The sequence below is a fragment of the Helianthus annuus genome, chromosome 11 (assembly GCF_002127325.2).
Source record: "Helianthus annuus cultivar XRQ/B chromosome 11, HanXRQr2.0-SUNRISE, whole genome shotgun sequence".
In the NCBI taxonomy this organism is placed as follows: domain Eukaryota; kingdom Viridiplantae; phylum Streptophyta; class Magnoliopsida; order Asterales; family Asteraceae; genus Helianthus; species Helianthus annuus.
This window is the reverse complement of record NC_035443.2, coordinates 7,758,901-7,778,048: the sequence shown is the minus strand read 5'-3', so window position 1 is coordinate 7,778,048 and position 19,148 is coordinate 7,758,901. Positions and strand designations below refer to the sequence as shown.

At 39.7% G+C, this 19,148-nt stretch overlaps 4 protein-coding genes across 4 annotated transcripts; 1 reads left to right on the top strand and 3 right to left on the bottom strand.

Annotated features, from left to right (window-relative positions):
* Positions 1-914: 914 nt before the first annotated feature.
* Positions 915-2,694, top strand: LOC110889417 (allene oxide cyclase, chloroplastic). The gene is made up of 3 exons (XM_022136932.2): positions 915-1,222; positions 1,327-1,448; positions 2,056-2,694. The coding sequence occupies exons 1-3, from the start codon at positions 1,003-1,005 to the stop codon at positions 2,458-2,460; spliced, it is 747 nt and encodes a 248-aa protein (XP_021992624.1). The 5' UTR covers positions 915-1,002; the 3' UTR covers positions 2,461-2,694.
* A 4,937-nt stretch (positions 2,695-7,631) lies between these two features.
* Positions 7,632-8,120, bottom strand: LOC110887670 (ATP-dependent DNA helicase PIF1-like). The gene has a single exon (XM_022135247.1). It carries the CDS (start codon positions 8,118-8,120, stop codon positions 7,632-7,634), a length of 489 nt encoding a protein of 162 aa, XP_021990939.1.
* A 115-nt stretch (positions 8,121-8,235) lies between these two features.
* Positions 8,236-11,918, bottom strand: LOC110887671. Its single transcript, XM_022135248.1, has 3 exons — positions 10,898-11,918; positions 9,148-10,767; positions 8,236-9,038 (listed from the first exon to the last, which is right to left on the bottom strand). Exons 1-3 carry the CDS (start codon positions 11,916-11,918, stop codon positions 8,236-8,238), a joined length of 3,444 nt encoding a protein of 1,147 aa, XP_021990940.1.
* Positions 11,919-12,442: 524 nt separating this feature from the next.
* LOC110887672 (replication protein A 70 kDa DNA-binding subunit C-like) lies at positions 12,443-16,104 on the bottom strand. Its single transcript, XM_022135249.2, has 10 exons — positions 15,928-16,104; positions 15,576-15,843; positions 14,845-14,932; positions 14,635-14,756; positions 14,472-14,559; positions 14,274-14,382; positions 13,280-13,443; positions 12,995-13,115; positions 12,638-12,909; positions 12,443-12,548 (listed from the first exon to the last, which is right to left on the bottom strand). Exons 1-10 carry the CDS (start codon positions 16,102-16,104, stop codon positions 12,443-12,445), a joined length of 1,515 nt encoding a protein of 504 aa, XP_021990941.2.
* Between the last annotated feature and the right edge of the window lie 3,044 nt (positions 16,105-19,148).

Genomic DNA, 19,148 nt, shown 5'->3' with positions numbered 1-19,148 from the left:
AAGTTAGGAATACTAATATCTAATAACTAGGTTTGTGTCACATAAGCTGCCACATCAACCAATAACTAAGTTTGTGTCATGTAAACGGTCACATCAGCAAAAAAAACTAATTGGGTTATAACTCAATTAAAAAAGAATCAATGAAGAATAAATTCTTACAACTTGAGATTGTTAAAGGAAATATTTTAAGTGGGAATAATGTTGGCAATAACCCTTGATAAAAAAATTTTATGTAAGTAGCATAATCTGTAAGAAGTAAAACAAAAGTTCAAAACAAATATGGTGGATGATGATGGGCGGTGTTTGTGACGTAGGCTGAGAGAAGGAATGGAATTGAAAAAAACAGGGGGAATGGATGGAATGAATTTGAGGGAATGGAATGACTTATGTAATGGGTGATTCCATTACGCTGACCAACCAAACCCACTTTTTTTCATTCCCTCGTAATAGTTCATTCCATTCCACCTCTCATATTCCTGCATACCAAACACTACCTAAAACTTTTTTATGTTTTTGTGTTTTTATGTTGAGATGATGATTTTATCTTTTACATGTTCCTAGGATTTCACCAACCAACAACCAAAGACTGGATTATTTAAATCGATTCAAACTTAAACTATTAGTTCAAACTACTAAACAAATAATCTCGTCAAATAAAAATAAGTAATTCATGTTCATAAATTTGTCTAATTGGCCGGTTACAGCATAAATTCAAAAAACCCACGTGGGTCAACGATTCCATGTTTACAAACATTACATCAAACGAGCAAAACATTAAAAAGACCAAGAAAAATCAGCTTTTGAACTCTCAATGTCCCCACGTACCGTCCACTCACCTACTCTTCCACATTCCTTCCCACACATTCTCCCTCTTCAAATGCACCTATATATATACATACATACACATGCACAAATACATACACATCTAAGTACTTGCCACAAACATTTAAATCACAACCACTAGTTTTAAGCCAAAAACAAAAACACATTATTTTTCTTCCAATGGCTGCCGCTTCAGCTTCTCTACAATCAATCCCATCATCTGTCAAGCTGTCATGCACCACCCGCGCCACTAGTGTCACAGCTAGTAACTGTCTGTCATTCAAAAACTCAATTAACCCAGTTTTCTCTCAGAAACTAGCCACCACTTCCAAGGCTTCGGATAGCCGAAGAGGATTTAGCGTCAAGAGTCAAAGCAACCCGACGGAGTCTTCGAGACCTAGTAAGTAACAACCTCGTGTTTTTTTAAGATTTTAGGAAATGACTTTTCGGGTTTTAACTTTTTAATCTTATTCGATGTTGTTTTGTGTTTTTTTTACTTTGTAGCGAAAGTTCATCAGCTGTGTGTGTATGAGATCAACGAAAGAGACCGTGGAAGCCCTGCGTATCTTCGATTGGGTCAAAAACCCGTGAATTCCCTCGGTGATCTTGTTCCGTTTACCAATAAAGTATGGTCTCACTCTCTTTTTAATTTTGTTTTACATTCTCCATTCAACTTGTCACATCAGTACCAATTCTCCATTTACACGCTAAAACACACGCACACAAAAAAAACTATCAGTTTGATCAATGTGTACCATAAAGTAAATTACCAAAACAACTAAAAGTATACGATTTTGTTAGCTTGGTACCAGTATCATTGAAAACAATGTTTTAAAATCCGGTTTTTATACCGTACCAGATTTGACTTAGAAACGGTTTAACTGAGTGTATCGGGCGGTTCAACCGGGTGTATCGGGCGGTTTAACGGGTTCTACCGAACAGTTGAAACAGTACAACCGACTGGTTTGACCGGTTTTTAAAACATTCATTGAAAATACTTAAAAGTCTTGAAACCTAAAGGTACTTAAACCAAAAACATAAAAAACGAATACCAGTACCAGTGGTACCAGCACTCATGGTGTCCCCTGTTCTTTCGGTATCAGTTTGGTATAGTACGGTACCATACATAAACAAGAAAAGTATTCATCCCAGTTTAGTAAAACGAATGCCAGTACCAGTACCGATAATGTTCGATATATTTTTTTATTTATTTATATTTCTTTTCATGTGCAGGTATATAGTGCGGATCTTCAAACAAGACTGGGGATCACCGCCGGAATATGCATTCTGATCAAGAACATGCCGGAGAAGAAAGGTGACCGGTACGAAGCTATTTACAGCTTTCATCTAGGAGACTACGGGCAAATATCGGTACAGGGTGCATATGTGACGACGGAGGACACTTATCTTTCCGTCACCGGCGGTACCGGAATCTTCGCCGGAGCGTACGGTCAAGTCAAGTTGCAGCAGCTGGTGTTCCCCTTTAAGTTGTTTTATACTTTTTACTTGCAAGGTTTGTCTGCTGATTTGCCGTCGGAGTTGTTGGTGACTCCGGTTCCGCCGTCTCCGGCGGTGGAGGCGTCGCCGGCGGCGAAAGCGGTGGAGGTTGGGGCTACTGGTCCAAACTATTCTGATTAAAGTGATTAGTTGTACCTTTGGCTTTATGAGTTGTACCTTGGTGGTAGGTAGTGTTTGTGAGTTGTACTTTTGGCTATGTAGTTTGTACTTTGAGGGGTAAAGTTGGAAAATTAAAGCATTGAATGAGCCAATGAGGTCCATGTATTGAGAGTAGCTTTATAACTTTTTTGGTCATAAATAATGAAAATAATAATATTTGTTGGATTGATAGGGTGTACGACTTTTAATAGAAAATCTTGAAAGTGTTGTCAACTTTTAATAGAAAATCATGAAAGTGTTTGCTTTTCTTTTTTTTATAATGACTAGAGGGAAGGCTCGTGCGATGCACGGCATGATCGTCATTTAAGTGTCATTCGTTGTGTTGTGTATTTAGGAAAAGTGTTTATGTAAGGGTAAAACATAATTAGCCAAAAGACAATGTAAGTGAAACCATACAAAATGTGATAAGAGTTTGGACCATAAACTGGCTTCACAAAATTCGAGACGTGCATAGCACAAGAAAATCGGCAAGTCTAAAAAAACACATTAAAGAGGAATACTCAAAGTAGTTCACAAAGCCTCCTTTTTTATTCAATGCTCAACTAAATCTTCCGTTGCTAATGCATGACCATGCAACCGTCGTTCCCATTAGCTACCCACCGAACCATCTGAATCAGAATCTTCATAATTAGGGCTGTGAAAAGAAGGGAAATGTTAGGCCGAACGTTAATGTTGACCATCTATGTATTTCCATTATTTTGCACTAAAAATTGAAAGAATGTAACTATGTTCAAGTAAATCGCCATGTATGAACTACAGTTCAAACTCATTGAAAATCAATTAATTCCATTTAGCTATCCAAACGGAATAAACATATCAAGTCGGAAAGCACATATCAAAAAACGATGGTGTCACTACAGCCATAAAGAAGTAAACATAATGTTTGTAGCATATATTATTGATATTTGAACAGTTTCTAAAACACAATACAAATGAACAGGTAGCTACGTGGTTTATGGAATTTCGTAATTCAAAAGTATGTATACAAACTTACATGTACTTGCTGACTGTTTCTTTGAGCTTAACCGGCGTTGGAATTGTCATCACCCCTTTACCCTTCGTAGTCATAGGAGTAGGAGTGGTAGATCCAACGGATTGATAGTTGGGTTCGTCTAGGAGCACACGTTTGCAGTTGAAACTCTCAAAGGCCCCATGATGGTAGTATGTGGATGTATCAACTTGGATGGTTCGGGCGGTGCCTATAAGTGAATGTAAGCAGTTTGGGAGCGTCGAGATGTTACCGTTACAGGTCCGTATCATGACTGGTGTGAAGCTGTCCTGGTTGATTGCGGAAGAAACGGTGTAGATGTGCGAGAGACCCGATTCCACATTCAGTATAGACTGGGCAGTGGTGTTTGTTAGAAGTTGTGCAGTGTCATCGAAGCACACGATGACCACGTTAGCCGTGGAATCGACCACATCAAGTTGAAGATGGAATCTGTTGGTAATTTTTTTTTATTCAGATGTGGAAATGTGTAAAGAGGTTTGCCAAAGTACATAACTATAGAATACCAAAGACGAACCTTGCGCGAGGAATCATAACTGGGTTTTCACAGCCTTCACACCACAACTCCCCGTGTTCATGCGATATACCTTTCATGCATTTCCCTCCTCCACACGTAAGTTTGAACCACTCTTCGCTATTACGTACGCCTTTAATCACAACACGGCAGTTGAACTCAACATTCTGCATGGATTAGAAGAAATACGTTCAATGTATGGATAATAATAATAATGGGGGAAACATTCGAAATTTTAGAAAGTGTTTATACCGCGTGTTTCTTATTTTCTCGCCCATGGGTTAATATCTCTTCAACAGTTGCCAGACTTGCTGGACAGTTAGCAAGAGTAGTAGTTTTCTTCATGATTGCAGGGGTCTTTTGGATATTCAGCCACACGTTGTATAATGAAAGGTAGGATGCTTGAATATGGTTGTGAATTTATAGAAACATCATAAGCAGCCTCTTGGGATGACCTATGGCAGTTTTCATTTGAATGGAAGTTAAAAAGCAAAGATGTTACAATATCTGAAATGATAACCATTAATAATAATTTGATGTTATGGAAGTTGAATATGAGGAGTCTATACATATATAAAACTATATTATTAAATCTATATATAAATCTATAAATCTATATTAGTTTATATAAATATACCCTATATGCAGAAAATATATATAGATATATACATATATATACACGTATATAATTAGATATGCATACCATACTAACACCAAGCTCGTATGATATATAACCGGCTGGAGCGAGCCAACAAACAGTAGATAATGGTCTGATGAATCCGAAATCATAAGGACCGAAACATTTCCAACCAATTAAATTCTGAACGGGAAAAGACAGGATGTATAAGATGGTTCAAAACTGACCGTGTGAAAATACGCCAAAGCCTACTAAGACGAAGCACAATTCGAAGAGTTGAAGTAACAATAGCAGCAGCTCCTTGAGTCCCTGTCATATTCGTGTCAATATGCAGAAAATATATATAGATATATACATATATATACACGTATATAATTAGATATGCATACCATACTAACACCAAGCTCGTATGATATATAACCGGCTGGAGCGAGCCAACAAACAGTAGATAATGGTCTGATGAATCCGAAATCATAAGGACCGAAACATTTCCAACCAATTAAATTCTGAACGGGAAAAGACAGGATGTATAAGATGGTTCAAAACTGACCGTGTGAAAATACGCCAAAGCCTACTAAGACGAAGCACAATTCGAAGAGTTGAAGTAACAATAGCAGCAGCTCCTTGAGTCCCTGTCATATTCGTGTCAATATGCAGAAAATATATATAGATATATACATATATATACACGTATATAATTAGATATGCATACCATACTAACACCAAGCTCGTATGATATATAACCGGCTGGAGCGAGCCAACAAACAGTAGATAATGGTCTGATGAATCCGAAATCATAAGGACCGAAACATTTCCAACCAATTAAATTCTGAACGGGAAAAGACAGGATGTATAAGATGGTTCAAAACTGACCGTGTGAAAATACGCCAAAGCCTACTAAGACGTAGCACAATTCGAAGAGTTGAAGTAACAATAGCAGCAGCTCCTTGAGTCCCTGTCATATTCGTGTCAATTCTCTATATAATCTTCAGCATGTCGGAGTCAATTGGTGGTAATATTGAACTAAGCACTATAAGCTTTATAAAACGCTGATGTGGAAGTGTGTAACGACCTTTTGAGGTTCCACAGTGGCACTATGTTGACCAGCCAATCTGATTGAAACAATAGTAGGCATGAAAGCGTATGACCCCCCCTCCCCCCTACAAAATGACAGATTGCAAACGTGTCAAAATACGTGTTTGTGTCAATACTGATAAGTTGAGGTTATGGAAGTTGAGTATCAGGAGCGCATACATTTATAAATGAACATCATTAAATATATATAAAGTTATAAATTTATATCAATGTATATACATATCCCCTGTATGAAGAGAATATATATACATACATACACATATTTAGATATGCATACGAAGGTAAAACCAAGCTCTCATGATGTATAACCGTTTAGAGATGCCAATGAAACTGTAGGATGTGGTCGCATAAGTCTGAATCTATAAAACAGAAACATTTCCAGCCAATTAAGTTCTTAATTGTAAAAGATAGAATATGTAAGATGATGCAAAACTAACCGTGTGTCATTACGCCAAAACCAAGTAAAACGAAGCACAATTTGTAGAGCTGAAGTAACAATATCAGTAGTTTCGTAAGCCCCTCTCATAGTCCTCTAAATTTTCTATATAAGCATCAACATGTGGGAGTTAGTTGGATGTAATATTGAGCGAAACACCATAAGTTTTATAAAAGGTTGATGTGCAAGGTTGTAACCACTTTTTGAGGTTCCACGGTGTCGCTATATTGACCTGTCATAATGATTTAAACAGTAGCAGGCACGAAAGACTATGACACCCCCCATCCACAAAACGACAGATGGGAACCGTCTCGAAATACGTGTTTGTGTCAATGTTTTCAAACCAGCTACAATCAACAGTTTTTGGAGCAGCGTTGTTTTTCCAGCCTAAAATAGACAAATAAACCAACCATCCCATGTCCCTGAATAAAATTAAGATAAGCTAAGAAATATCAAAGAGTAGGAGATTTCAAAATGTAGTGGAAGGTGTAAACACTTACATTCCCACCACTTGTGCCACAAAAGTAGCTGGTGCGCTATCGTTATTGGCAGGCTATGTAGAATGTAGTTGTCAGGTGGCGTGTTTGGAGCGTAGCAAAAAAAAAGTGTTTAGGACATGCATTGCTTACTATGTTGGGTTAACGGCAATATAGATGATAAAAGCTGCTTGCCATAATCTAAGGCAAGCCAATGTCAACACACATAGTACCCTGCAAAATCTTAAGGAAGCATGTAAAACAAATTTTTTTACGCATAATTAGCAGCAATCTATATACATATCCCCTATATGCAGAAAGTATATATATATAGACGCACGTATTTGTATATGCATACCTAGGGCATGCCTACCTAGGGCAAATCAAGTTCATACAATCCAACCTCAACACATTTAGCAACCTTCAGGGTCAACGGAGTCGCTATATTGACCACCCAAAATGATTGAAATAGTTGCGGCCACGAAAGCGTATGCCACCCCCCCCCCCAATGACAATTGGCAACCGTGGCTCAATATGCGTTTGCGTAAATGTGTCCAAACCAGCAACAAACAACAGTTTTTGAATCATCGGTGCCTTTTCCACCTAAAATATAAAAAAAACCCAATCAGCACATGCATCGGAATAAGATCAACAAACCAAAAACAAAGAAATTAAAAAGACTATTAGTTTTCAAAATTTGCAAGAAGCTATAAAGAATTACATTCCTACGACCTGTGGCGCATGAATAGTTGTTGCGGTGGCGTTACTGGAAGAATACGGGGATAGTTTGTCGTTGGAGGGCAGATGCGTAATACTCAACGTGGTATGTACATAGTTGTTGTGGCTGGGGCAGAACAAAAAGAAAATATGGGTTTAGGGTGTGTATAAATTATTATGTTGGAGTAACAGCAATAAAGGCGATAAAAGTTTCTTGGTGGTCTAAAAGATTACGGTATGCCAAGTATTGTTTATTGTGCCTCATCTGATGGCGCCAAATTGTTAAATGTCTCTTTATAAACGATGTTTCTGGTATGGTTTTTCATGCTACCGTTGTCGTCTCCGACGATGACAATCTTTAAACCTTCAGGTGTCGTAACCCTTGAAAGCGCGACATATAGCTGGCCATGGCTGAACACAGGGCGAGGCAAATACAGACCAACGACTTTTAATGATTGGCCTTGACTTTTATTAATGGTCATTGCATAGCATGGTTTTACTGGGAACTGGCGTCTTTTCATAATAAATGGCCATTTTGATTTCGTCGATGAAAGGGTTATTCTCGGTATTAATGCAGTATCTCCACGATTAGACCCAGTAAGTATTCTAGCCTTGATAACAAATTTACCAAGGTCTGTTATAATAAGGCGGGTGCCATTACATAATCCTTGTGAGGGGTTCACATTTCTTAAAAGCATGATAGGGAGGCCTTCTTTTAAATGCAAAGCGTGTGGAGGCATACCTGACAATGGCAAATAATTAAAGAATTTAACTGGGTACATTTTTTTTGTCTGCAAATAATTTTTTATGCCAGGTGAGGGAGAGGGGGGGGGTTACCTGGGAATGTCAAAGAGTTTAGAATTCAGACGGATAGAGTTGTTCCTGTTCTAATACATCTGTGGACGCGCGACATATCTCATCAGAACTCTTGTAGATCTTTGTGTTTCGTCTCAGTTGTGAAAACATGTAATCATTGATTTCGTCAGCATCTATATTGCGCGGGGTTAGTATTGCTCTTTCACACAAATAAGCGTCATCAACCTGCCTTTCTGTAAACGACGGGAAGACAGCGTTAACAATCGATTCCACAGGAAGACCAGAACCAGGTACGATGAACCTGGTGGGTATCTCGATCCAGGTAGGCTCATCCTCCCCTTCTTTGGTCTTTGAGGGAACAATTCCATCGCCGATTTCTAATAACCATTTGTTGAAAAGTTGCCTATCCATGTCTAGCACACCTGCTGAGGTGTATTCGTTGACACGCATACTGCGGTGGAGTCTGAAGAGTTTACAACTTTTCCACAGGTACGATTTATTTATGCATGCCTGAACAACATCTTCTCTTTTTCCTTTTGGGATGACGGGCAGGATTTGTCTGAAATCACCACCAAGTAAAACAGGCATGCCACCAAAAATGCGTTCCCTGTTTGCGTGGGCAGGAAACCCCAAGATATCTCTAAGTGTTTTATCAAGCGCTTCAAAAGCATATTTTTGCATCATTGGTGCCTCGTCCCAGATGATTAACCTTACCTCTTGTAATAGGTGTGCCAAATGGGTATTTTGTTTGATGGCACACGTGCTATTTTGAAGCAATTCTAAAGGGATAGCGAAGCGGCTATGAGCTGTCCGACCACCGGGTAACAGAAGGGACGCGATACCTGATGTGTAGAGAAAGATAAAGTGAGTAAAAAATAGAGTTGCGTACGTGACCACAAACATCATGTTGCATAAGAATAATAATACAACATTCCAGAACTATTTTTTTACCTGAAGATGCAACCGCAAGGGCAATCATGCCCATAGATCTTAAGCGTGACAGAATGGCTTTGTACAGGAACGTCTTGCCTGTCCCACCCGGACAATACACGAAATAGAACCCGCCTTTTCGAGTGGTAACAGATTCAATGACTGTGTCGTATATGGCCGTCTGTTCCGTGTTCAGTGATGCATATAATCGATCGTGTTCGTCTGTTATCTTTTTTTTATTGTAACTCAACTCTTCCCTAATTAGACGATTATCCATCTTATCGAGGAGCGACGTATCTGGCTGAGGCATATCTGTGAAATCCGATAACGATTTTCCATTTTTCTCTAATAGTTCATTTAGTTCGATCAGGCAGTAGTTCTTAAGTTGGTCGTCAGATAAATGTAACCCTGGGAACATGAAAAGCCTACGTTTTTGGTACAAAATATCATCAGATAGTATCTCCCAATTTTCTTCCCAGAGTTGCGCCGGACGATTCACTTCGCAAAACAACAACATGGTAACAAACAATTCCCGTAGTTGGGAACCGGACGCCCATAATTTAGCCTCTGACAGGGCGTCATTCCACTCCTTGTCATCATTAAGCAAGCCATACGCATAGCAGGCTTCTTTGAACGTTGCATATACGACTCCGTCGACCGTTTTTATTTCTTCAAAACTTCGAGGCCCTCTCACAATCCCCAACAACATTCTTAGATAATACTTTGGCCCAGCTGCTGGATTGCAATACACAATCCGCCCAATGGCTGTCCGTTCCAACCGCGTTTTCCAAACCTTGTTATCCTCTTGCCACACATACCTTGTCGGTATCTCGGCGTACGTTAACTTTCTTGCCGCTTCATCTCTGTTGTTTAGCGCGAACCATTGGGTGAACATCGTGTCTCGTATCCCGTCCCGGTTTAACAATGCCGGTAAGCTGTCTGAATCACGTAACGTGAGCAGATGTTGATCAGGTGTATGGAACGTTAGTTTCATGACGGATGGGAATGAGTAATGTATAGGAAATGCAAGCATCCTCCACACAGCTTCACATGGTGATAAGTACCGGCAATCCAGATAGTTTTTAATCTCATCAACCTTAACAATCTGTTGTGTACCCTTTTCACCGTTATTGCCAATGTTTTCCTGAACAACCATTGTAGCCCTGTCTGGCCCCTTGTTCAAGTATTTAAACAGGTATTTTATCGCTCGGGATTGGTTGCACCATTCGACATTGATGTGAGATTCGTACTTTAAGAGGAGGTAGCGGTTGTATGGGACGACAAACCGGTTATCAAGCTTCGTTTTGCCCTTCTTAAAGAAGATCTTGGTATCTCGTCGGCAATAAACCGGGTAACCGTCTTCGTCAATTGTTGTTTCTCGGTAAAATGGTTTCGGAAAGTGTTTCATGCATTTTCCATCTGCTGTACATGGAGCACTGCGCGCATCGTTTCCACATGGGCCATGCAACATGTAATCTGTTACGGCCTTATAGCCGGATGGATCGTCCATTTCCGATGGGATCTCTGCAGAAATCAAATCATCTATGCCAGCCGGTGTGCGTGACTCGGCAGAATGTTCAAGCCACAACAAAAGGTGCGCGTGCGGTAGGCCTCGTTTCTGAAACTCAATTGTATAAACAGCTGTATACAACCAAGGGAACAAATATTGAAGTCAGCAAGGGGAAAAGGGGAAAATTAGAAAGTTTTTAAAGGTTAGTATTTGTGGGAGAATTGATACCAAAAGAAAGAGGCGAGGTATTACAAATTGTACCTGCTTCGCAGCTACCAAAGATTTGTTTCTTCATAATATCTTCAATCAAGGAGGTAAGCTTTAGTTTAAAAACGCGTGATACAACATCTGCACGATCATGAGACTTTTGGCCAGGTATGAGAGATACCATGTCATCGATTTCAGGCCATTTTGGGTTAGCTGTAAATGTTACAAATAGGTCGGGGTTCCCAAAAGTGCGGCATAGAGCCATGGCGTCTTGGTAATTTTGGATCATATATCTTGGACTGCCCGTAAAGGTTGCCGGTAAAACTATACGTTGGCCGATAGCCTTGGCATTTGTATCCCCACGCGTCACAGCGTCACAAACATTATGATAGAGTTCAACACGCAGTTCGTTTTGGTTATTCCTCATCCAGCGCAATCTTTGTTCTTCGATAGCTGCGTATGAGTCAACTAAGTATTGTTGGAATAGACGACCGCCTCTTAACAGGGTGGTGCCTTCGGTATTGCGATAATGGATTCTGTAGCAGTAGTATTCCCGCATTGTGACACATTGTCGTTTAGTGGCTCGGCGTCCTGTGTTGTCATGGTAGTGTATTCGTTCGTGGAACCCGGTCTCTCCGTACGGGAACAACAACGGATATTGCAAAGGCATGTAAAGTTGATGTAATTCCGATATGCGTTGAAGCGCGCCGTGCTTTGGGCTAACGATAACATCACGTGGTTCAGGGTTGTCCCCAAAGTCGTTTGTGATAAGAACAGCAACTTCAGACACATTAGGGCGGTTGTATTGTGGATTGTTTATTATCTGGCCAAGTAAGCGTAGATGACAATTGTTTCTTTCATTTTGAGTGCACCAGTCACGTGCCATGCGGAAGGCGTTAGCCAAAGGACTGTGGGTGTCTAACATTCTGATTAGGGACGCAACAATTGCTTCGTCACATGTGTCGTGACAATGGGTCTGGCCAAACAAAGCAGTTATACGGTTTTTAACTTCGTTTTGCGTGTCGTAGAAATACAGCTGAGCATATCTTGGTTGCTCACCTTCAACTGGCAACATGGAGCCTATTCGATGGTAGTTCTGCCCACTTATTCGGAAGGTGTATAGGCTTCGACCACTGTTTATAGCATGATCAATTCATGTAACTCTAATACGTTTCCAAATCTGATTTTACGTTGTTCATTGGTATTATTCTGTTGGAATATGCATGATTCTGAGCAAACATTTATAGAACCCTTTTACAGTGTTTGGAAGTTATTTGTGACTTTAACGATGTAACAAAAGGGCTGGGTAAACATATTTGGGAGCGTGTGTTCCGAGGTGGCATATTATGATCCTATTTGGACTATACCATCCCTTTTTAAGCGGAGTATCTTGATGCGATGCAAATGCGTGTTATTATTGTTTTAAGAATTTCAGAGAGGCTGATCAGGCGTGAAAATAACATATATTGCACAATAGTAAAGCAACACAGTTTTCGCGTGGGCACAAGTTATATATTTTGCAACATTATTTGGATCCATAAAAGGGAAAGTCATAAGAGCGCAAACAATTGAAGAAAAACAGAAATGACCACCGCCATGTCAGTGAGAGCCCTTCTTAGCATCCCCACTATTGTCAACCACACCTGTAACACGTGTAGGATCAACGGACACCCCCTCATCATCGTCATCTGATTCTTCAAGGTAGCTGCAAAGAAAGATGGGAACGTATGGATTGGTGCAAAGTTCTAACATGTAAACATTTGAAACCGGGGACAATTAGCAGGTGGAACTTACAGTTTTCTAAGCTTGCGTCCAGATCCGGGTGTCGGAGGCGGGAGGCTCGAACCACGCTTTGGGGAGTCAGATGGCAGGGAACCCAAATCCGACGCCACACACTTAGAGTTTCCATCTGTATCATCCAAACCAGGGCCGACAATCTTCGCACAATTGAAGCTTTCATATTCTCCATAACGGTAGTATGTGTGGCTCTTTATCTCGAAAGTGTGTTTTGTTCCAATAAGGGATTCGAGGGCGGAGGGTAATAGGGGAGCATCTAGAGAAGTATCCTGCATACCAAGTACAAACCAGAAAAGTTATCGCAACAATTTCCCACACGCTTCAAAATCAGCTTGTAATGAGGAGTGCGCATACATTTAGCTGCTCTTCTACTAAGGATTTTGCGGTCCTCTTGACCAACTGCTCAGCAACCTCATCAAAGAGGGTGACAACGGTGCTCATCGTTCCATCAGTTACATCCGCTTGAATCCGAAACCTAGCACGGTAAAGTAGATCAATAATAATGGCAGAACGGGGACAAAATTGTTTGGTGGCGAAGGTAGAAGGGTATCATATCACCCTGGACAACAAAGAATCATCACATCATATTGGTAGGGGAACAAACCCATGAAGTTAGGCATGAGATGTTGAAGCGTATACCTCGTCCTTGGATAGTCAACCTTCGATTTGCACGCTTTGCAAATGAAGTAACCGCCCTCTCTTGTTAGTCCCCTACGACATTGGCTACCGGAACACGCGAAAAGATACCAGCTGTTCTTGGTTCTAATAGAGGTAATCTCGACGACGTTCCGGAAAAGAATGGCCTACAACGAACAAAAACACAAGTAGGCATATGGGCAGGTTGTGTTGGCGAGGATAATCCCTATTTCCATACAATTGATAGATTAGGCAGTTCTGTTTAGTAGGAGGTCAGTTTAAAAAATAAGGACCCCAGGTGTTTTTTTTTTATTTTTTTGTGACAAAAAGCTGGAGAAATGAGATCGGTATGGTCCCAACGGTGATGGGTCACAATGGTGGTGGGGTGGCGTTATCGGTAGCGGTGGTGGTAATTATCGGACTCTGAAGCATACGTTAAGTATGTTTTTTTAATTTTAAACAGAATAATGGTTGCCTGAACATACTCTGGGCACTGGTCATTTTCTTATGTTTTAATCTAAGAATGGCGAACGTAGAATGATTTATTCATTATCTTATACTAACTTTTAAAACAGTAAAAGATTTTAAAAAATAAAGCAGGATATGGGTGTTTATTATATTACATTTAACAAAAGCTGGTATGAACGAATGGTTTTAATGCAGAGTGTGTGTAGTAGTTTAGTAATCATTCCCCCGAACAAACAAAGCGAGAACCACCAGTTTGTCGTTACCATAACATCAACATACCCTTCCTCAAACATATAATTCTGAACCTATGGAAGATGTCTTGTTTAATTTAAATTGTCACTTTCAAACAAACATTATGGTGGGTTGAAGCTCATAAAGTGGGTTAATCTTTTATTTTAGTTTCTTGGTAGCTGTCGAAGTTTTTTTTTTTAGAAAAGAGTTTGAGGAGTCTGCTGGGTAAAGTTCTGGGTTGCTGGTTGAAGTGGTCTAACGGGAGAGACGTATGTAAACAGTTAGTTGGAGTGAATACCTTTTTCTTGGATTTGTCAGCACGAACTCTGTCCACAAGCTCTTGTAGAGTTCCAACACTTACAACTTCCTCGGTGACTGGATCGCTAGTATCTCCCATAGGAACACAGCTGGAAAGCATAGCTTCATATTCAGCAAGAGCAACAAACGGGGCGAAAATAGATAATTAAAGTGCGTGCGACAAAGGGTGTAACAGTACCTCACAGACGACTTAAACGTCTGCAGTGCGGGAACCTCGGATGAATCAATAAGAATAGTTGACGATGAACTGGACAAACCAAGGACACCTGCAATATCTTAAGGTAGGTGAAGTTTTTTAAAGTAATGCGCATCATAATTTACGTGTCGGAAAACAAACGTACCCAGGTAAAACTTTGCGCTCATGGAAGTCAGGATTAGACAATAGACAGCCGGGTTTTCGGCCTTCTTCTTAAGCATAACATCACCGAGATCACCCCACAGTGTTACTCTAACTCGGCGATTGCTGGGTGAATTTTGAAAAGGTCAAAAAGACAGAGGGTTAGGTTACTGAAAAAGAAAGAACAAACAGGGGATAAGGATTAGGTACATACCGTTCGTTGTTTAGATTGAACTCAACCGCGCGTGCACCCGATGATTTCACAGACTGCGGCCCCACCTCAGTAACATATCCGATAACATCTGTAGTGTAATGAATATTCGTCTGAATTATAAATATGTCTAATAGCCTAACTGAGCCAATGTGGAGCCAAATTCGCCGGAGTAAACTAATTTATTCGGTGTAGGTAGCTGATTGAACCATTCGGGGTTAAAGGATTCTGAATTTATATGCTATCTTACATGTATATTTAACAAAAACCTAGAATGCAGCGTTTATTCGGTGTAGCTACCCAATTAGTTTACCCAGTTGGTTAAATATACATGTAAAATAGCATATATAACAGGGTACTTTTGATATTATATACATATAAATTCGGATGAGTTAACTAATTGATTCGGTTTAGTATGTATATTTGACATGTATATTTAACCAAACCCGGATAAATTAGTTTACGGTTTTTTAGGAATTCCAACCAACAGGAGACATATTTATCGCTATATTGGTCATGTTTGCGGAACCCGGTTTCTGAATTTATACTGAAACACGGCTAGGGGCTGAACTGAAAACCGGATTCACCATTCGTTCAGTCATTTCTCTTAGCCTGTTATAGTAGACTGCAAACTAAATAAAAGCTCAGTTTCATACTATGTGGGGTTAGTACTGTTTTTTGAGCCTGATTTCCCCCCCAAAACCGTTACACCAGCATCAGGAGAGTAAACATACCTACAAAGTACTTGCCCTCTGTTGGTTCGAGCTCCTCAAACGGCGTAAGTAAAAACGGGTAGCGCGTAAATGAACTACCGCCATCCTCAACCTTTTTAACTACCGTGGAGCCATTTAACCCGATAACAAAGGGGTTGTCTTTCAGAATCCGGTATTGATCGGTACGTTGGACTACAAAACCCTTGAGTAAATATACCCCACCCTCTTTTAGCTTGTCAAAGAAGTAATGTGCAATGTTATTCCGGGCGGTACAATGCATGACACCTCCCTGCGTAAACCAAACAGTAGACTTTCAATAACGATGAAGCTCGTAAAAGGGAAAGGGTATGGGGGGTAAAAGGGTGATAGTTACCTTTACATCACTGACAACATAATCAGTGCTCATGAAGCGGCCATTGACACTTGTGACGTCCCACTTTCTACAAACCATCACCGTGATGGGGCCGGTAGTCCCCTCACGGAGGTCAGCAAGGACCAATTGTTTGGCAACACCAAGTTCTGATGTATTAACATTGAGAGAGCTAGACATGACAGCAGTTTAACAACTCTGAATATGGGTGAACAACAATAGGGAGAGTGGAGGTCATATAATAGAAAGTAAGACCATTCACCTTCTTAGGAAGAAGTTGGGTAATTATTATCAATGCAATTAAATCCTACCATAAATCGACCCATTGAATGTTCATGCAAATGTGGTATATAAAAGGCCTCATTAATCAATATCCCTAGCTAAAACCCTAACCAATTTTTTTTTTACCAATTTTGACACATTTAGCAACCTTGAGGGTTCCTTACTGTCCCTTGACTAAGGCAGCAGACAAAAGGGTTGTATGCCTCAACTTTAAAACACCGAAGCACCCAACCTGGTGAATATCACGGCAGGTTTAAATGATAAGACAAAAAAAACTTTGAGAAGGGTAAAAATGGAAATCAGCACCCGAAGATTGTCGAACAATCAAATATCCAACAATGTCGTACGCTTGCAAGACCAAGGAAAAAGGTTGAATGCTTCAATTTTGAAAGGCCGACATCCCCAACCTGATCAACATCATACTATATTAGGCTGATTCTTTATTAAAACTAACACCAATTAACAAATATCAGATCATTTAAACAGTGTATGCAGTAAAAGTGTATATTATCTTGGAACTCATATTCTGAATTGACTAATTTCAATCTGCTAACTAAATGTTACTGTTCGTTTGAAGGTTCGTCACGAAGCACTTCATGTGCTATCCATTGAGGCTGCAAAAGACATAACTAAAATCAGTTTTTTTTTTACCCAGTCTTCACACTTCATGCAAATACCCAAAGAGAATAAAACCAAATATAAAACCCTCAAATTAACCCAACTAATTTCTTCACTACATATCCAAAAGACCAAAACTAAAATTTGAAGTGAACATGTAAGATCAAACGAATTCTAAAAGTACCATTTTTAAACGAAACGCACCATCGTCAGTGGTTTAGGGTTCAGTGTCGTCACATTCAAGCGCCCATCACTGCCGTCGAGTACCGCCTTCGCACACATCAGCGACTTCATTGCCGTCGGAGTTTAAGACAGTGAAACACTACCTTCAACCTAAACCAAACCAAATATAAAACCCTCAAATTAACCCAACTAATTTGTTCACCACACATTCAAAAGACCAAAACTAAAATTTGAAGTGAACATGTAAGATCAAACGAATTCAGAAAGTGCCATTTTTAAACGAAACGCACCATCATCAGTGGTTTAGGGTTCAGTGTCGCTACATTCAAGCGCCCTTCACTACCGTCGACTAACTAAACAACATACAAAAGAGTTAGACTTTGAAATGACATACAAAGTTTATTGAAAGAACCAACCTTGAACATCGTACTGAAGTGATCATTGCGAAATAACACACAAAGCTCGCGATCTTTTATACCGTCTATCAAGCAATATAAGCTGCAAACGATGCAATAATCGAAGATATCAGAACTTTGTTTTAACAGAAATATATAACGCGCTGAATGAGAAATACATAGTTACATACCCATGCACAGTTAAGTGACTCGCATTGTTGTCGAGAAAGTTTTTTATCAGTTCCCCTTGTCTTGCAGTAATTCCAACCTCATCTTCATTCTCGTTAGATGATGAAGTTTAAGAACCGGATATCATTTCCGTCATCTCTATCACTGATCCACGAACGATATTAACTGCAGATGAGCTTGCTTCATTTGACGTTGATTCACCGAAAGTTACCCAAACACCATCGCGCCTGATCCTTGATCCGCTACACTCACCACCCGACGTATCTGTTTCTTTCACTACTTCATCACTTTCATGATTCTCAGGATCTCTAGTATTCATAGAAAGAGTTCTCATATTTCGAATTTGTAGATCCGTAAGATCCTCCATCAGCGTATCATACGACTTTGAGCAATGGCATTTGAAGTTTCGATATCCTGCCACCAATGTAAAGACAAAATTTATTTATATTCATGTTGATTGTTAAACATGTTCTTATTGCATATACAGATTTACATGCTTAAACGGATATACCTGTGGATCTATAATCCAACCGTGATATACGGGAATGTCTACCTTCAACCTAAATGAAACCAAATATAAAAACCCTCAAACTAACCCAACTAATTTACCAAATATAAAAACCGCAAATTAACCCAACTAATTTCTTCACTACATATTCAAAAGACCAAAACTAAAATTTGAAATGAACATGTAAGATCAAACGAATTCTGAAAGTACCATTTTTTAAACGAAACGCACCATCGACAGTGGTTTAGGGTTCAGTGTCGCCACATTCAAGCGCCCATCACTACCGTCGAGTACCGCCTTCGCACACATCAGCGACTTCATTGCCGTCGGAGATTAAGGCAGTGAAACACTACCTTCAACCTAAATCAAACCCAATTTAAAACCCTCAAATTAACCCAACTAATTTCTTCCCTACACATTCAAAAGACCAAAACTATAATTTGAAGCGAACATGTAAGATCAAACGAATTCAGAAAATACCATTTTAAAACGAAACGCACCATCGTCAGTGGTTTAGGGTTCAGTGTCGCCACATTCAACCGCCCATCACTACCGTCGAGTACCACCTCCGCACACATCAGCAACGTCATTGCCGACGGAGATTAAGGAACTGAGGCAAACGGAGAGTAGGGTTTCAAAAACTCGAACCGTGAGAAAGACAGATGATGCAAGATTGAGGATTTCCCTTAGAATTCGTCGAGCAGGGGTTTGTTTGCGGAAGATGGATTCTCCATCTTCAAAAGTCGAAGTGTGTGATGCCAGTTTGGGGATTTCCCTGAAAATTCGTCGAGGATTGAGATAACCCTAATTAAAGGGGATAACGGGGATGGAGGGTGATATTGTTTTTGTATTATATTATTGTAATGAATTGTATTTTAAAAATTGCATTTAAAACATTCATAAATTAGGTTTTAAAATAGAAGATGTAACTAAATTTTAGATTATATATAGATAAACCAGATGACTCTCACGTTACGCATTTGGAGCGACATATCGTATTGCGATACTTATTTTTAGTAGTTTTTGTATTTATATAATATTTATTGTAG